This window comes from Nicotiana sylvestris, chromosome 2 (assembly GCF_000393655.2).
Source record: "Nicotiana sylvestris chromosome 2, ASM39365v2, whole genome shotgun sequence".
NCBI lineage: Eukaryota > Viridiplantae > Streptophyta > Magnoliopsida > Solanales > Solanaceae > Nicotiana > Nicotiana sylvestris.
Window position 1 is genome coordinate 48,306,614 of NC_091058.1, and position 17,405 is coordinate 48,324,018.

Below are 17,405 nucleotides of genomic sequence, written 5' to 3' on the forward strand. Positions count from 1 at the left end.
CAACTTCCCAAATAATAATGGATTTCCAAAGATATACTTTTCATTATCTTTATCACTTTATCTCCGGCCAGGAAAGGCAAATGTCAACATTTATAAATCTCAAGCAACAATACAAGCATGCGCATATCATGTCGAGGTTGTACGACCCGATCCAACATAAATGTAAAATGTGCACTGCCGAGGGTCGAACGGCGCGAACCATAGATGCATCTATTACCCCACTCGCGAATCATCCATACGACACGGTCAACACAAAATAAACAAATACCCTGCTCGCGAATCATACATGAGACGCATGTACACATAGAATCACATATTCAAACAATTAATCAAGACTTCATCAGAGAACAAATATCCAAGGAAAATCTAATTCTCATTTTACAATTCAAGAAAATGAAGCTCAGTTTTTTAAAAATTCACTTACTAATCCGATGTGATTTAAGCAATTCAAACCATCAATAGGATTACAAATATTTCCAAGTACAACATGTTTTTGGGTCCTAGACTACCCGAACAATAGCATAATAGTAGCTACGCACGGACTTTTGTCACCTTGTGCGTACGTAGCCCCCACAAATAGGAGCACATAACCAATTAACTCACCTATAGGGACAATTCCCTTTTACAAGGTTAGAAAGGAGACTCACCTCGCTCCGAAGCCTATATTCCGGTTCAAGAACGCGCTCAAACCTCCAATTTGGAGCCGAACGATCCAAAACTATTCAAATAGGGTAAGAACTGAACTAGTCAATACATGCTCAAAAGTTCATATTCTAATTATTAAACCAATTTCCCAACCCTAAATGTAAGGTTCCTAAAATTCATCCTCGGGCCCACGTGCCCGGATTTCGGAAATTTTTGAAGAAAATTGTTAACCATAACCTAAGGATAAAGAATATATATATATATTACTTCACTCCCTAACAATTTCGTGGTTAAATCTTGTTTTTACCAAATTCTAGGTTTTTTTATCTAAAACCCTTGATTTTCCCTAATTTTCACATGTTAATCTATCCATAATCTATGTATTTAACTTATGATGTGTAGAAATTACTTACCTCTTTGATGATGATGGAATCCTTCCTCAAATGCTCTCAAAAATCGCCTAAGGCCAAGTGGGAAATGAAAGAAATGGGCTAAGTCTCGGGATAAAAAGCCCTGAGTTCCGTCGCAGATGTCGCATTTGCGACATCCGGCTCGCAAATGCGATGTCGCATTTGCGACAATTGCATCGCAAATGCCAAGCCTAGCCCACCCTGCCATGGTCGCATTTGCGACAATATTCTTCGCAAATGCGAAGGTGACAGCCTCGCAAAATCGATCCTTCGTTCGCAAATGCAAACTTTCCCCTAGAAGCCCATGCTCTCAAATGCGAACAGAAACTCGCAAATGCGAGGTCGCATTTGCGACCAAGGCATTGCAATTGCGATCATACCAGTATCAGCAATCCTATTTCTTAGCAAATCACTCCGAAGTTATCCCTGATCACACCCGAGCCCCTGGGGCTCCAAACCAAACACCAGCACAAGTCTAAAACATAACACGGACTTTCTCGAAGCCTCAAATCACATCGAACAACGCTAAAACCATGAATCACACTCCAATCCAAGATTAATAAACTTTAGAATTTCAAACTTCTACATTTGATGCCGAAACCTATCAAATCACGTCCGATGGACCTCAAATTTTGTACACGAGTCATATTTGATATTATGGACCTACTCCAACTTCCTAATCAAAATCCGACCCCGATATCAAAAAATCCACTTCCGGTCAATCTTCTCAAGAACCATCAAATTTCTATCTTTAGCCAAATGACTCCAAAATGACCTACGGACCTTCGAATTCACTTCCGATCGCGCTCCCAATACCAAAATCACCATACAGAGCTATTCCTAGGCTCGGAATCCCAAGTGGCCATTGATAATATTGAAATGTACTTCAACCCAAACTTATGAGATTCTTCCAAAATGCTAACTTCCACAATAGGCGCTGAAACGCTCCCAGGTCTTCCAAAATTCAATCCGGACATATGCCCAAGTCCGAAATCATCATACAAACCTGCTGGAACCTTCGAATCCCGAATCCGAGGTCGTTTACTCAAAAATTCAATCTTAATCCATTCTTTTAACTTAAGGCTCCCGCAATGAGAATTCTCTTTCCAAATAAACTCCGAACTTCCCGGAATTCAATTCTGACCGTGCGCACAAGTCATAATACCTGAAGTGAAGCTGCTCATGGCCTCAAACTCCTGAACGACGTGCTAGAGCTCAAAACGACCGGTCGGGTCGTTACATTAAAATTTGTTAAAGATTTCAACTTACATATATCCTTGCTTTATTTGAACCCTTCCACGTTAATTTTTTTAGTATTATAACTTTAGAATTAACTTTTATTAAAAGATAGAAATTAGTTGAATTAGTAGGAAATCAACAAATATATGAAATTAGTTAGGAACTATGAGAAGGAATAAAATCACATGAACATACGGTTCATTATTCTCTTTAATTATAAATTGAAAACTTAACACAATCATATCGAACAATTTATTTTCCATTTAAAAGGAAGTTTTTATTCATTTATTTTTGTAAGACATTATTTTAAAACTACATTGAATAATTAGAACGGATAAAAACATTTAATTATAAAAGAGAAAAAAAAATGTTGGCAAGAGTCAATAAAAATAAAGATTCAAAAGAAAATGTCAGGTTAAATTTTTTATTCTTTGAGAGTAGAATACTTAGTCGAAAAAATTATAATTTTAGTTAAAATTATAAAAAATTTGTGATGAGATGATATTTAAAATCTGAATAATAAAAATAAGTTATTACATTTAACTTCGAGGAAAAAATAATCAAGTGTTTAAATTAAGTTACCTTTAAAGTAGAAAAGAAATAACTAAATCTTTACATTAATTGATTAGCAAAAAAATTAAATTTAGTTCTTTTTTAAATTCATCACATGAGTAAAAGTATTTTTCAATTAACTAAACTCTTAGTATCTGAGAACTTTTGTGATAGCAAGATTTCTTTCTTTTTTGAGATCAAATATATTATTTGATAGTCTATTCATTCCAAAAAGAATAATACTATTTCTTTTTTAGTTCATTTAAAAATTTAATAGTGCTTTTAAATTTGAAAATAATTAAACATAAATATTTTATTTTATCTTTAATAATACATATTTATAGCCACTCAAATATTATGATATGTGCAAGATTACAAGTTTCAAAGGTCTCTCTTTTCTATTTTCTTAAATTCTGTATCCAGTTAAACTAAAGTAGACGAATAATATTAATCTAATTATTTGAAGCTTTGTATTCATTAATATGATTACACGCGCAAAGCGCGTACTTTAAGATTAGTGAAACATAAAAAACGAAGACCTCATATATTATCTATAACGAAAATGAACAATAAAAAATACAATTCATTAGATTTAATTCTAACAAAAATATTAATTATTTTATAAGAATTAATTTTTATACGCAAGAACTAGCACAAATTTTATCCTTTTAATCTCGAGTAAACTTATAAAATTAATTATTTCCAAGTTTATGTCATCACTAATTACTAAGTACACACTAGTAAACCTAAACTTGGGGCTCAAGCAAAACAATAAATAAAAGCAGGTATATTCCAAATTCCTTCAAAGGGTTAAAGGGTCTTTTTATAATATTAAAGGCGGCACATACTAGGGAGACAAGGAAACGACGGCACAAAGAATTGATTAAAACCCTAAAACCTCTGAGACTCGCTCGCTCTTTACTCTCTCTCTATAAGCCCTACGCTTCTACTCATAGCAGTTTTGTTTCTTCCACTACCCCAAAACTTTCACCTTCTGCATCGGGGAGAGGGCCCTCAGAGCCCGTCTTCTCTTCTTTCAGTTCTGTTGTTAAGAACTTTTAACCTTCCGAAGAAAGCTGATCTCGGCTTGAATGGGGTTTTGATTTTAATTTCAGGTAATTCAGTATCAGGTTTGTTTCTTTGTGCGAATTTATTAAATAAATTGTGGGTCTTTTTTCTTTTTTGTTGAATATCATAGTTCTTTGATTGATCGTGTTCTTTGTGTGTTGGGGGAATTGGTTGTTTAGGTTCGACTTTGTTGGTTCTCTGTGTGTGAGTTAGGGTAAATAAAATCATGGGTCTTTTTGTATGAATTGATTTGGTTTGATTCAACTCCGTTGGTTCTTTCTGTGTGATTTTTAGGGGCAGAAAGATTATGGGATTATGTTTTGAAATCATTTTCTTGTGCTTCTCTCTTTGTTTTGGGGGAAAAATAAGCATGATGCTTTTGAGAATTCGTTATTTGGTTCAACTTCCTTCTTTATGCATGCGCTTAATTTTGGGGGAAAAGTATTCATCTGCTTTTGGAATTTGTAGCTTTGTTTGAATTCTGTATGTAATTCATGGGGAACATAAAACTTATCTTTTTTTTCTAAATTCATCTTTTGCTTCAACTCTCTGAAGTTTTTTTAATTTCTCAAAAAGTGGCAACATCTCCTTTAGTTTTTTTCGTATTTGGCAACTATTCTGTATACTTCATAATTCCGGAAAAAATTATTCATACATCAAATTTTCCGTCAATATTGATCAGTTCTTTAGTTTGATGATGAGATCATACACTTAGTTGCCATCTAAATTTCATGCTTAAAAAAAAGAATTTTCATGTTGAAGAGCTTAATAATGAAAAAAGGAAGTATAGTACATTAACTAAGAGCTTATGCTAACTTTTAAAGTCCCTGTTTTAGGAGTATATAACAATTTCTTTGCTTTGTTCTGTCTTGTGGGATTTTGGTTACTTGCAAGTGATAAACTTAGTCTTGATATCAAGGCGATTTTTGTTTTTAAATCATCTCTTTTGTTGGGCAAGTGTTGCATTTTTTAAGTTTGCTTTGTACTCATATCAAAGTTTATCTCAAAAATTTCTGTCTAAGTTGCCATCTGGTTTCCCTTTTAATTCCTTTCCTTTACTCTATATTTTCCAGGGTCTGTATGTTCAATGGTTACTGCTCAATCTCCGAAAGTGAACAGTTCTCTTCAGCTCCTGGAGTTGCCCACCATGAATGTTGGTGATAGCATGGTGACGAAGAAGCTGAAAATAAAAATTTCTTCCAAGGGGGTGCGGGCTGAATCTGGGGGAGGCTCTGAGATGAATATAAAGGTGAAACTACCTATGCCATCCGACTCTAATAAACGTGGACCTGAGTTAGTGCTGGACAATGAAAGAGAGAAAAGGCGGAAAATGGATCGGAATGTAAAGCAACAATGTGGTAACATTCTGAAAGCCTTGATGGCTCATCCTAGTGGGTGGCCCTTCCTTGTACCAGTGGATCCAGTCCAATATAATATTCCCGACTACTTCACTATAATTACAAGACCAATGGATTTGGGGACAGTCAAAGCTAAACTGGATGGCAATGTGTACTTCAATGTTGATGCATTTGCTGCTGATGTGAGGTTGACGTTTGCAAATGCGATGAAGTATAATCCTCCTAATAATGATTTTCATCTCATGGCTAAGAGATTAGATAATATTTTTAATCAGAGGTGGAAGCTGCTGGAAGGTAAGTGGAAATCTGAGAGCAAAAAATTCATTCAGGATTGTGTTTCAAGTGATAAAGGAAATGACTTTAAGAATACAAGGGAGACTTCCTTTAAGAAATCTGCACCTCATGCTAATGGTCTGAGCAAGAGGCTAATGCCTTTGGAGGAGAAGCAAAAGCTGAAGAAAGAACTTGTTGATTTACTTAGGGGAAATGTAATTAAGAAAATGCAGAATGCTCTCCAAAAGTTTGGGTTGGTGGGTCTTAAAGAAGAGAAGCTTAGCCTGGACCTGGATAAGTATGATGATAACACACTATTGGAATTGAAGAGGGTGGTTAGAGCTTATTCCAATTTAGCTACAGAAAAGGTAAGAAGTTTATCTTAGTCACACGATCGAACTTCAACTGGTATAATAGCTGTTTATTGCAAAGGAAACTTTAAACCGTTATCTTTTTTTATAACTCTTAAAATGTTATCTAATTGGTGCTTTTTTTTTTACAGGCAGAGCCCGCTAGTGTAAAACAAAGTGGTGGGCATCTGTCGTCCCAGGAGACTCTTCAAAAAGGTATGAAAAGGCCGGGTATAAAATTTCTGCTCTTATGGATCTTTTCCAGGGGCTGATTGGAGATGTGTCTTTTTGGGCACAGATAGTAGTAGCACAGGTTTTATTTGCTCTGCCAATACCAAGCAACAAGCAAACACTGTTGCTTGCCACCTTCAAGGTGTTGATACCCATGCTCGTCCCAGGAGTAAGTTTGTTCTGCCCCCTTCTTTCTTCAGCTGCTTTGGAGCTCAAATCTTCAATTGCTAATAAACAAGTTGTACTTCTGTTTGCAATTCAGATTTTCCAACAGAAAGAAAGCTAGTACAAGATCATTCGGGTGTTCCTAAAAGGGTCGGTGTCTTGATGGTTAAAATATCTTTGAATAGATTTAGGGCGTTTGCCATTCCTTTCCTTCCAACTGACACCTTGTATGCATTTTCAGGACAGAGAGGTGACAAACTCATTGGCATCAGTTTCATGCAGAGCTGATCTGAACTCTCATGGTGATTGCAAAACACTCTTATATTTGTTCACTAGCATGCATAAAAAAATATTAATCTTCGTATTGACATGCTGTTGCCGACAATATGCAGGTGGTCTAGGAGTACTTTATGAAGAAAACTCTTGTTCCAGTCCAAGTAGATCAATCTGTGCTTCCACTACTACATATGATGAAGGTGAGTATGTTGCTTGTACTCTTTCTATCATGTTTTTGGGTACCCAAGAAGGCCAATGAACTGAAGCCTAATCTGCTGATGACTGTTTTCTGGAAATAGGCTGGGATCCTCTTATGAACATTGATCTGTCCCCGACTAAAGCACTACGGGCTGCAATGCTGAAGAGCCGATTTGCTGACACTATTATCAAAGCGAAACAGAAATCTCTTCCAGTTGATGTAATTCCTTGCCTTTTCCTTTTGAGAGAACGCATTACATACACTATTTAAGTTTGGTTTGAGACAGATGTTTATTGCTGAATCAGGGTGATAAGGCTGATCTGCATAGTATGCAGCAGGAAAGAGCCCAACTAGAAAAGCAGAAGCTTGAAGGTAAGATGTTTTTTTTTTTAATTTTTTTTATAATCGAAGGTAAGATAGTTTATGTTGTGTGATTGATTGATTGACTTCTTATGGTAGTAGCTCAAATGGAATTGGGATAATAAACTCCAGCAGTTTTATCTATATAAAAAAACTATTAAGTAATTTCAACACACTCCATCTCAAAAAGTAATTTCGACACACTAACGTGGAATCACAATCTCTATCTGGCTTGTTATCAATATTGATGCCAGATAAAATAGAGGATTGCTTACTTATGAATCAAAACAAAATTATACAAGACAAAAGGATATTTTATTATTTTTTTTTAATGGCCAGCTGATGCTTTATGCACTATCACCATTTCTAGTCCTGCCATGGATTCTAGAAAGCTCTTAATGTGATGTTAATTAATCTTCTGGAGTGCCCTGTTTTAAAATAGGCTATAGTAGCTGAATGGACAGAAGCTTCAAACTATCTGAACCAAAAACAAGTTCTTTAAGGCGTGTATCAAGTTTTTCCTGTTTGGTCTTGTAGTGTTTGAATTTGATTTAAAAACCGATTCAAACCAAAGCAAGCTCAGGCTGATTGGCTTTTTCCTTCTAGGTTTGTTTTTTCCTGGATTGGTTTTTCTGAGTTTTAGCTTTGTTGCCTTCTCCTCTTTATTAGCTATGAGATTTGGCGAATTAATGTGTATTGGAAACTTTCAACATATTGCATCGGTATATTAAATGGATATCAGTAATTTCAAACTAAATTAGATCTTAAGCATATCTTATTTTTTATCCTGAGCAATCTGGAGCCAACCCTTAGGACCAACTACAGCCTCCAAAACTCGGAGATGCTGGGCTGGCCTCTGTATCCTTCTCCACTTAATACTAGGCTTAGTTCGTTTGGCTAAGGGATCGAACTTGTGACCTAAGCCTCAAATCTCTCAACCTTTGCCAAGTGAGCTAATATCTAGATTTAGCATGTTTTCTGCAGATATAGATAGTTTCATAAACAACAAATGTAGGTTTTTTTTCCAAAAAATCTTTCTAGAGGGAAGAGAAACCTAAACTAATGTTTATCGTGCAAACTCATAATACAAAAGTAATCTTATATACTAAAATGTTTGTACTAAAGCTCTCATTAGGAGTGGCAAACGGGCTGGTCGGGTCGGATATGGTTCGAGTCGAAAATAGGTAATGAAAAAACGGATCAATTATCCGATCCGACCCATATTTAATACGGATAAAAAATGGGTTAAACGGCGTAACCATATTATCCATGAATTCTTGCATATGATCACTTTTGAGAGAATTCTTAGTCTCACTAACTTGAGGAACCCTCAATTTGAAGCTTTACAAATATAAAAGTTAGACTCATTGGTTACTCATTGGTTATCCATTTTCTAAATGGATAATATGGTTCTTATCCATATTTAACCCATTTTTAAAAAGTTCATTATCCAACCCATTTTTAGTGGATAATATGGGTGGTTAACTGTTTTCTTTTAACCATTTTGCCACCCCTAGCTCTCACTATGGCAAATAAGAAACAATAGCATCAGGATGGTTAATTTCACTCTAAAAAATGAGATAATAAACAACTGAAAATTCTTGATGCTCAATACAAAGTGACAGATAAAGCAAATAGATACTATCTGATGATTCATTAAGTATCTTTTGTGTGAGTCACATGCTTCCAATCAAAATATTAGTGCCCTTTGGTTGTAAAAGTGAGAAAATAGAATGACCGAGAAAGATTGCAACACTGGAAGAAGTTTTTGTGAGGCTTAAGTGAAGTTGCAAAATCCCAACTTTCTAAGAACATGAGATATTTAAATGCTAAAGAAAAATAGAAAAACACTGCGGTTTTAGGGGTTTTATTGGAAATATCCGAATCCCAACCAAATAATTGAAGATTTTAAATTCTCCACCTGAAACCAAACCAAAAAATATAACGGAACAATCAAATCACATAATCAAAATTTTCGTCGGTTTGGTTATTTATTATGCCCACACCTACCTTGGAGTGAATCTAGGTGTTGTGTGGCTGAAGTAGTTGATGGCCTTTTTTCATTATATCTCTCTTTTGAGGTAGTCGACTCAGTGGATAAATCTGTGATATTTCGAGAGAGACAGGCAGTACATATCTGTATTAAGTGGTTACATCTCAAGTTAACTGTACATGATTTTCTTTATTTCATGTGTGCTGTTTCTCTAACAGAACATTGGGTGTGTGCAGAGAAAGCTCGCATTGAGGCAGAACTTAAAGCTGCGGAAGTTGCCTCTCGAAGGAAGGCAGAGGCTGATTTAAAGATGCAGCGGGAGAGACAACGGGAAGCAGCCCGGATTGCTCTACAGAAGGTTGACAGTTACTTTTGAAGCTATCCCTCCTCCCCTCTGCCCCCAACCCACTCTTACACATCCCTCCCCAACCGCCAATACTCCCTCTTTCCAGAATTGAAAAAAGTAAGGAAGAAGCGAGAGTAGAAATAACAAATGAAGAAAATATATCCCCGTACAGATTATAATAACTGAATTCCTTTTCTTTATCCCAATTGTAGTCCTCAAGTAAAAAATTTTTTTCTGCCTGAACAGATGGAAAGGACCGTTGAATTTGAAGACAATTTGAAGATACTAAGAGACCTCGAAAAACTATGTAAATGCTGCTCAGAAGCTGAGAATCTCACTGGTAATGGAGATGGATTCACAATCATATTGGGGGACAACCCTCTGGAAAGGCTTGGCTTATGCATCAAAGAGGATTACGTCAATGATGATGAAGATGAAATATTGAATGGAGACTGGGAAGATGGGGAGATATCGGCATAGAGGCGGTGCCTCTGCACATTTTTGTCAATCTTTTCTTGTTCCTTGCCTCTTGTCCATAGTAGACTGCTCTGTGTAAATGCGCATCAATTTTTATCCCACCCTTTATTTGTTCATAGTGCAATAATGTATTTAACTGCATATATGTGTAAGTATTCCAGCTTGTGATATACTAAGTAGAGCAAGATGGACTCAATCGCTTCAATCTTTGATTTCAAGGTTCCAGTTATGCATATCCATCTCTACGTCCCAGAGATATGATCAGACAAGAACATTGTCTAGGATAACATGGTTTACTGCTTTTGCTGTTGCGTTAAGCCTTTAATGGAATATTTGGATAAGTATGATAGGTAACAAAACAAACTGAAATTGCCAACTGCAGCCAATTTCACAAATGATGAAGCCGAGCCACTGCTAATTGATCACCCCTCACGTCAGTGTTAAATCAATCAAATATTCAGCTGCAAACAAGAAAATAATTCTCTGTACGAACTAGGAACATTCAAACATTAATGCAAAAGTCATAGCCGAAATGCAGAACAACATTACTCCTCACCCAATATCTTAACATGGTACAGAATCAGATCCTTCTCTGTTCTTAGTTTACTCAATATTGATTTCCATGCTATATTGTTCACGCATTCATAATCTTTCATGGTAGTCTTGTTTGCTGGAAATTAAATGTGGAGGCAGAAGTTCTAGTGTTGCTTCATGTTTTGGAATGGAAAAGGCAGGTAGGTACATGTGAAATTCGAATGCCCTAATTGTGTGAAGATGGCAACGAGGCTGCGGACAATTCCCCGGAAATTTTCGAGAACTATAAAAATTGTTTTTTTTTTTTTTAAACTTTGGATCACGTACGTGAGCTCCATTTCTAACTTCTAAGTGGTCTAGAGAATCAAATAGAGTTGCGATGTAAAACTGGTAGCTACCTGACAAGACATTCAATCTTGAGAGCTTCATATTAAGTAATTATTTGCTTTAGTACACTCTTGCTAGGCAAGATCGTGTTTCGTATTATATTGATAATTATTTACAGAGTAGTTTATTTTTGCAATGTAATGGGGATAGTATCTATCCTCTTTCATTTTTCAATTACAACTAGGAACTCCTCCTTAATTATTCTTTCCAAAATAAGTAAAAGCTTTATCTATAGATTCACGCTGGAGGTTTGGTGGTTCCACTTGGGAAAAAAGACCAATATATATACATATATAATTCAAATCATTGAGCAGTTCAAGGAATTGAATAAGCAAAACGATTAAAAAGAAGAGAGAAAGAAAGCTAAGCGGAATCTATTGGTTTTGTTTGTTTTCATTGAAGAGGCCAGTTGACTGAGGCAATGGATGAGTCGCCGCCGGAAGTGGTGAACTTTGGGAAATCTCTGTTAGTTCCAAGTGTTCAAGAGCTTGCCAACGAGCACCTTACTAATATTCCGGCAAGGTATGTCCGTCCTGAACAAGAATCTCCGGCCGTATCCGATGGAACGGTGGGTCCTACAGTCCCCGTTATCGACCTGAAAAAGTTGGTATCTGGTGATTCCATGGATTCTGAGCTTCAAAAACTTCACTCGGCTTGCCAACACTGGGGTTTCCTCCAGGTTTAATTTTCTTCATGACTTGTTTAGTTATTCAATTATAATAATTTCACCTAGCATATTAAAATTTAACTTTTAGCACAATTTATTGTATTGTTCCAAAATACTTCATGTCAAAATACTTTGGGAAAAAGGTCTAAATTTATCTCTTTACTCTTGACTGTGATATAGGATTACGCTTGGTTATACTTCAGTTGGATCTCCATTAGAGTCAACTTCTCCTTTTTCTTTTCTTTTTCAGAAGGGACTTGTATTCATTTTCTCAGGAATGAAGCGTAATATCACAGTAATAGAATCTGAGATGCATAAGATTCCATGTTTTCTTCCTTCTCATTTATTGGTTGATCAATATTAACATTTTTACCACTTCTCTTGAAAATGTAGGTTGTAAACCATGGAGTGACACCTTCAATACTGGAGAACTTCAAGAGAGAGGTTATCGAACTGTTCAGTCTCACAATGGAAGAAAAGAAGAAGCTATGGCAACAGGAAGGCAACCATGAAGGATTTGGGCAGCTCTTTGTTGTATCAGAGGAGCAGAAACTTGATTGGAGTGATATGTTTTACATAACTACTCTTCCCCCTCATATCCGGCAAATGGAGTTATTCCAAAACTTGCCCTCAAACCTCAGGTGCCTCTCTCCTCGCTATCTCTCTCTTATGCCGTGGTCCCCTCTACCCCGAAGTCGTGTGCACACTGCAATACCCGTAAACCACGTTACAGCGTAACACATCCATGTCTTATTTCACCTATATCTGATGTATACTAAAGCATATGTTTACTGGAGTTACATCTTTGAAAGGAAGATGCAAAGAAATAAACACATTTGTATTAGAAAAACATATAAAGAGTCCCATTTGTCAACACTTTCAGAAAACACACCATCTGAAAAGTGGTGTATTAAGATTAGAAGCTTTCATTACTTAGAAGTTATTTTTGCCGAATGGTTGTGTCCTATCCTATTCTGTTCTTATTTACTTTTATGCATATTCTGTTTATATACTAATGGTTAGATATAAGAGATGATTCTAACACAATCTGTGGATAATCTTAGTACTCATCTTTCTGTCAAGTGGAATGCAAACATTGTGTTACTACTTTTAGATGATAAATGTGATTTGATGGTTGTATAGTTTCAAGGTGATCATGATTGATAATTTCAAAATGCAGGGATATCATGGAAGCATACTGCAATGAAATCAAGAGCCTAGGAATGATCATCCTATGTCAATTGGCAAAGGCTTTAAGGATGGATGAAAAGGAAATGAGAGAGCTATTCAGTGATGGTGTGCAGTCAATAAGGATGAATTATTATCCTCCTTGCCCTGAGCCAGACAGAACTATTGGCTTCAGCCCTCATTCTGATGCTGATGCCCTCACAATCCTTTTCCAGCTAAATGAAACTGAAGGCCTCCAAGTTCGAAAAGATGGCATTTGGGTGCCTATAAAACCACTCCCAAATGCTTTAATTGTGAATATTGGCGATATTATGGAGGTAAAACATTCTTGTTGAGTAACAATTTCTCAAAGGTTGGTAACATAGTGAAAGTTGCAATTTTAGTGTGCAATCTATAGGTTAACTTCTGGTTTATTCACCGTGTTATCATGCTTTATATATTAACTCTTTTAAAATCTTGAAAGGACTTAATTCAGACCATTGGTTTTGCGAGTTAATAAAATTACACATGATTTAAAGTATTTAACCGTTCTTTGCAAAGAGAAGAAGATGCTTTGAGGGAGGTGAAGTAGGGCAGTCTTAACATCTTCATTTTATTTGATTAAGTCAAAAACTTTCTTGTTTAGAACATATTGGAAGCTATACAAATTGGAATCAGCTCAAGACATGTCGATTAACAATAAATAAATATTACTAATCCCTTTACATGGATGTAGAACCTTATAATCTTATCTTTGGAAATAAAGAGCCCATTTCAAAAAGGATATTAGTGAAAGTATCATTTTATAATTCTATGCATGTGCAATTTTACTTGGCAGATAGTGAGCAATGGTGTTTATAGGAGCATTGAGCACAGAGCAGTTGTAAACTCAAACAAAGAGAGGCTATCTGTTGCAACATTCTATAGCTCCAACCTTGACTCGGAATTGGGACCTGCACACAGCCTCATTGGACCAAGTAGTCCAGCAATTTTCCGAAGAGTTCCCGTGGAAAAATATTTCAAGGATTTTTTTGCACGAAAACTTGATGGAAAATCGTACATTGATTTCATGAAGGAAGAGGCAAGGGATGGTGAATCCTAGGTGGCAGTTGATACTTTAGTTGGTTATTAGCTTATCTATATCCAGTGAAATATTCTTACAAGTTACTTTTGCTATTGTAATATGGAGTTCCACTGTTTGATAACAGTAATAAAGAAGAAAAAAAATATTATAATCTCTGTTTCATTATATACGACTAGTTTGACTTATATATTGACATAAATCTAAGATAATACTGTCGGAGCATTCAGTCTTGCATTGTAGTTCTTTTTGCCGGAAAACAAATATGGAGGCAGAGGTTTTAGCATTGTTTCAATGTTCAGAGTGGTATGCTGCCAATGGTTTTGATATTTGCAGGTACGTGTGAAATTCGAACCTAATTGTGAAGATGGCAACTAAGAACTGAAGAATTCCTCGGAGGAAATTTGAAAACTATAGAAATTGTCTTCTTACTTTGGATCACGTACGTGACTTCCAATTCTCATTGTTTTAGAGAATCAAAGAGATGCGGTACACCGATGGCTATGTAAAACTGGTAGTTGATGATGATACCAAAGACATATATTATATTCATAATTACTTAATAAATAAATGGCTTTGGAAGAAATTGATAAACCCAAAGCTAAATGGAATCTATAGCTAAAAGGATTCTACATATTTGGTTTTGGCTGTTTGTTTTCATTGACACATTAATACATTCAAGTTTCCAAGAGCTCAACAGGATTGTGTGAGCCAATGGAGTCACCACTGGCCGTAGTGAACTTGGGGAAGTCTCTGTTAGTGCCAAGTGTTCAAGAGCTTGCCAAAGAGCACCTAACCAAGATTCCAGCCAGGTATGTTTGCCCAGAACAAGAATCTCTGGTCATATCTGACGGAGCAGTGGTTCCTGCTGTCCCTATTATCGATCTTAAAAAAGTTGATTTCAGGGGATTCCATGGATTCTGAGCTTCAAAAGCTTCACTCAGCTTGTCAAGAATGGGGTTTCCTCCAGGTTTGACACTTACTCAATTATTCTTAGCTTTTCGCGGCCTGTTGTATCCATAAATTGAAGCTTATGTGGTTTGTAAAATACTGATTTGGAATTTCTCTTAGTTCCTAAAACCTGAGTAAAAATACTTTCCTTTGTCAATCAGTGAAACTGATATTACCTTTTCTGTCTCAACTATGTGGTATTTTTATAAATTTAAAGCCTTTTAATATATTCACCACTAGTAATATGCAACTCTAACTAGTTTCAAGAATTCTAATTCATTAAGCTATTAAAATCTAGATTTTACTACAATATTTTATCATATTGTATTAGTTTTGAAATTATTGCTTTTTCATTAATTACAGGACAGACAAGTCTAAAATATTTTTAATTTTATGACAAATATTAAGTACACTTTCTTGACATCAATCTAATTTTCTTAGTTGCATTCAGTCCTTTTCCACTTTTCTATTAAGATTCTTAACATAATTTTCATCTATTTTGCTCGAGTTAAACATCCAAGACATGATAAAACTTGGAGCGTAACACTTATCTTCAACTTTTCCCTTTTCCCCAAAGGGACTTCTATTCAACTTCTCAAGGATTAAGCATAATATCGCAGTAACGGAGTCTAAAATGCATAAGACTCCATGTTCCCTTCCTTCTCATTTTGATTTTGTTTCTGTTAGATCTAAGCTTTAACTGTGTAAGGGTTGTAAAATTTCCTAGCATTTATTTGTTGAAGTTAGGTTATAAACCACGGACTGACACCTTCAATACTGGAGGACTTCAAGAGAGAGGTCTCAGAATTGTTCAAACTTCCAATGGCAGAAAAAAAGAAGCTATGGCAACAGGAAGACAGCTATGAGGGGTTTGGGCAGCTAAATGTTGTATCAGAGGAGCAAAAGCTTGATTGGAGCGATATGTTTGGCATAACCACTCTTCCCCCGCATATCCGGAACTTGTTTCTAAAGTTGCCTTTAAAGCTCAGGTGCCGGATCTCTCCTCTCTATCTCTCTACTGAGGTCTTAAAATAATAAAGGGAAAATGTTCCAAGTTTGATCCCTCAATGGTTGGACCATTCTTGAACCAGGAGTAAGGTGCCTTTCTTTTATCCTCCTGGGACCTGTAAGAAAATAGGTAGTAAGATCTGTAAGTTAATAATTTACCAACACAAAATGAGAAGGACGAATCTGTAACTTGAGCCATAATATTCTTGTGCCTTAAGGTTGCTTGAGAATAACCGAACTTATTATTATTTACTCTTTCGCAGAAGTATTCTGAGTACGTGTGCATTGATCTTCAATCTACTACTCTCTAAATGTTTATATGATATGATTAGCTACTTTATACATTGTTGTATTGAAGGAGGGACCAAGACCCCTTTGTATAGTATTTGGAACATCGCTTGATATGGACAATACATTGATGGCCATAAAATTACCAAGTTATGGATCAATGTTCATCATAGAGATTTACTTGTAATTATCGTAAAACTTTAAAGTAACCTGAATGTGTTATATTTGTATGTCAGCGCATATAACTTAACTCTAATATACTTATGGTTAGATATAAGATTATTCTAACACACTCCGTTTATAATCTTAAAACTGATTTTTCTTTCACATGGAATGATGTGTTAACATTGCGGTGCTGTATTTCAGATCATAAATTTGATTCGGATGTGGTAAAATTTGCATGATTATGAGTATGCTACTCTGGAAATGCAGGGACATCTTGGAAGCATACTGCAAAGAAATCAAGACCCTAGCAATAATCATCCTTTGTCAACTGGCAAAGGCTTTAAGGATGGATGAAAAGGAAATGAGAGATCTATTCAGTGATGGAATGCAGTCAATACGGGTGAATTATTATCCTCCTTGTCCCGAGCCAGACAAGACCATTGGCTTCAGCCCTCACTCTGATGCTGGTGCCCTCACCATCCTTTTCCAGCTAAATGAAACTGAAGGTCTCCAAGTCCAGAAAGATGGTATCTGGGTGCCTATAAAACCACTCCCAAATGCGTTGATGGTGAATATTGGCGACATGATGGAGGTAAATAAGAATTTCTTTGTTGAGTAACTGATTTCTCAAAGGATGGTAATGTAGTGATAGCAAGTTATATTTGTGTAAATGTGTTATTTGACCTGGCAGATAGTGAGCAATGGTGTTTATAGGAGCGTTGAGCACAGAGCAGTTGTAAATTCAAACGAAGTGAGGCTATCTGTTGCAACATTCTATACCGCTAACCTTGAATCTGAATTAGGGCCTGCACACAGTCTTATTGGACCAAATAATCCAGAAGTTTTCCGAAGAGTTCCGGTGGAAAGATATATTAAGGACTTTTTTGCGCGAAAACTTGAAGGAAAATCATATGGTGATTTCATGAAGGTAGAGACGAGGGATGACGAATCCGAGGTAGCATTTGGTACTTTAGTTGGTTATTAGTTTATCTATATCCCGTGAAATATTTTTACAAGTTACTCTTGCTATTGTAATTTGGAGTTTCTCTGTTTGATGATTGTAATAGAGTAGAAAAATTAATTTGACTCTTGTATTATATTGGCGTAATGGAAGAAATATTAAAACAAAGTCGAAAAGTCAGTTTGATTGTGAAAGATTGCAGTATTAAATTTTGAATAGTATATAAATTTGAAAGTTGTTATAAAATATTGCAC

General features: G+C 35.9%; 2 protein-coding genes and 1 pseudogene across 3 annotated transcripts; all 3 read left to right on the top strand.

Moving 5' to 3' along the window:
• Nucleotides 1-3,653: 3,653 nt before the first annotated feature.
• Nucleotides 3,654-10,147, top strand: LOC104210074 (transcription factor GTE12). Its single transcript, XM_009758881.2, has 11 exons — nucleotides 3,654-3,961; nucleotides 4,988-5,913; nucleotides 6,048-6,111; nucleotides 6,194-6,295; nucleotides 6,389-6,441; nucleotides 6,533-6,593; nucleotides 6,684-6,767; nucleotides 6,867-6,985; nucleotides 7,072-7,138; nucleotides 9,356-9,477; nucleotides 9,712-10,147. Exons 2-11 carry the CDS (start codon nucleotides 5,002-5,004, stop codon nucleotides 9,943-9,945), a joined length of 1,818 nt encoding a protein of 605 aa, XP_009757183.1. The 5' UTR covers nucleotides 3,654-3,961; nucleotides 4,988-5,001; the 3' UTR covers nucleotides 9,946-10,147.
• Nucleotides 10,148-10,287: 140 nt separating this feature from the next.
• Nucleotides 10,288-13,946, top strand: LOC104210113 (protein SRG1-like). Of its 2 annotated transcripts, XM_070167879.1 has the most exons (6): nucleotides 10,288-10,514; nucleotides 10,604-10,676; nucleotides 11,266-11,542; nucleotides 11,924-12,171; nucleotides 12,711-13,035; nucleotides 13,536-13,946. In XM_070167879.1, exons 2-6 carry the CDS (start codon nucleotides 10,654-10,656, stop codon nucleotides 13,797-13,799), a joined length of 1,137 nt encoding a protein of 378 aa, XP_070023980.1. In that variant the 5' UTR covers nucleotides 10,288-10,514; nucleotides 10,604-10,653; the 3' UTR covers nucleotides 13,800-13,946. The 2 variants fall into 2 exon arrangements, with proteins under 2 accessions (XP_070023980.1, XP_009757227.1); XM_009758925.2 differs by lacking the exon at nucleotides 10,604-10,676.
• An 88-nt stretch (nucleotides 13,947-14,034) lies between these two features.
• On the top strand, nucleotides 14,035-17,276 carry LOC104210105 (protein SRG1-like; annotated as a pseudogene).
• Nucleotides 17,277-17,405: the final 129 nt, after the last annotated feature.

Coding starts and splice junctions, on each gene's coding strand:
- LOC104210074 (XM_009758881.2), top strand. CDS start 5,002: ATGGTTACTGCTCAATCTCCGAAAGTGAACAGTTCTCTTCAGCTCCTG. Junction 6,112..6,193: donor CCAGGAGACTCTTCAAAAAG/GTATGAAAAGGC, acceptor TTTTGGGCACAG/ATAGTAGTAGCACAGGTTTT. Junction 7,139..9,355: donor AGAAAAGCAGAAGCTTGAAG/GTAAGATGTTTT, acceptor GGGTGTGTGCAG/AGAAAGCTCGCATTGAGGCA.
- LOC104210113 (XM_070167879.1), top strand. CDS start 10,654: ATGTTTTGGAATGGAAAAGGCAG. Junction 10,677..11,265: donor TTTTGGAATGGAAAAGGCAG/GTAGGTACATGT, acceptor TTTTCATTGAAG/AGGCCAGTTGACTGAGGCAA. Junction 11,543..11,923: donor AACACTGGGGTTTCCTCCAG/GTTTAATTTTCT, acceptor TTGAAAATGTAG/GTTGTAAACCATGGAGTGAC.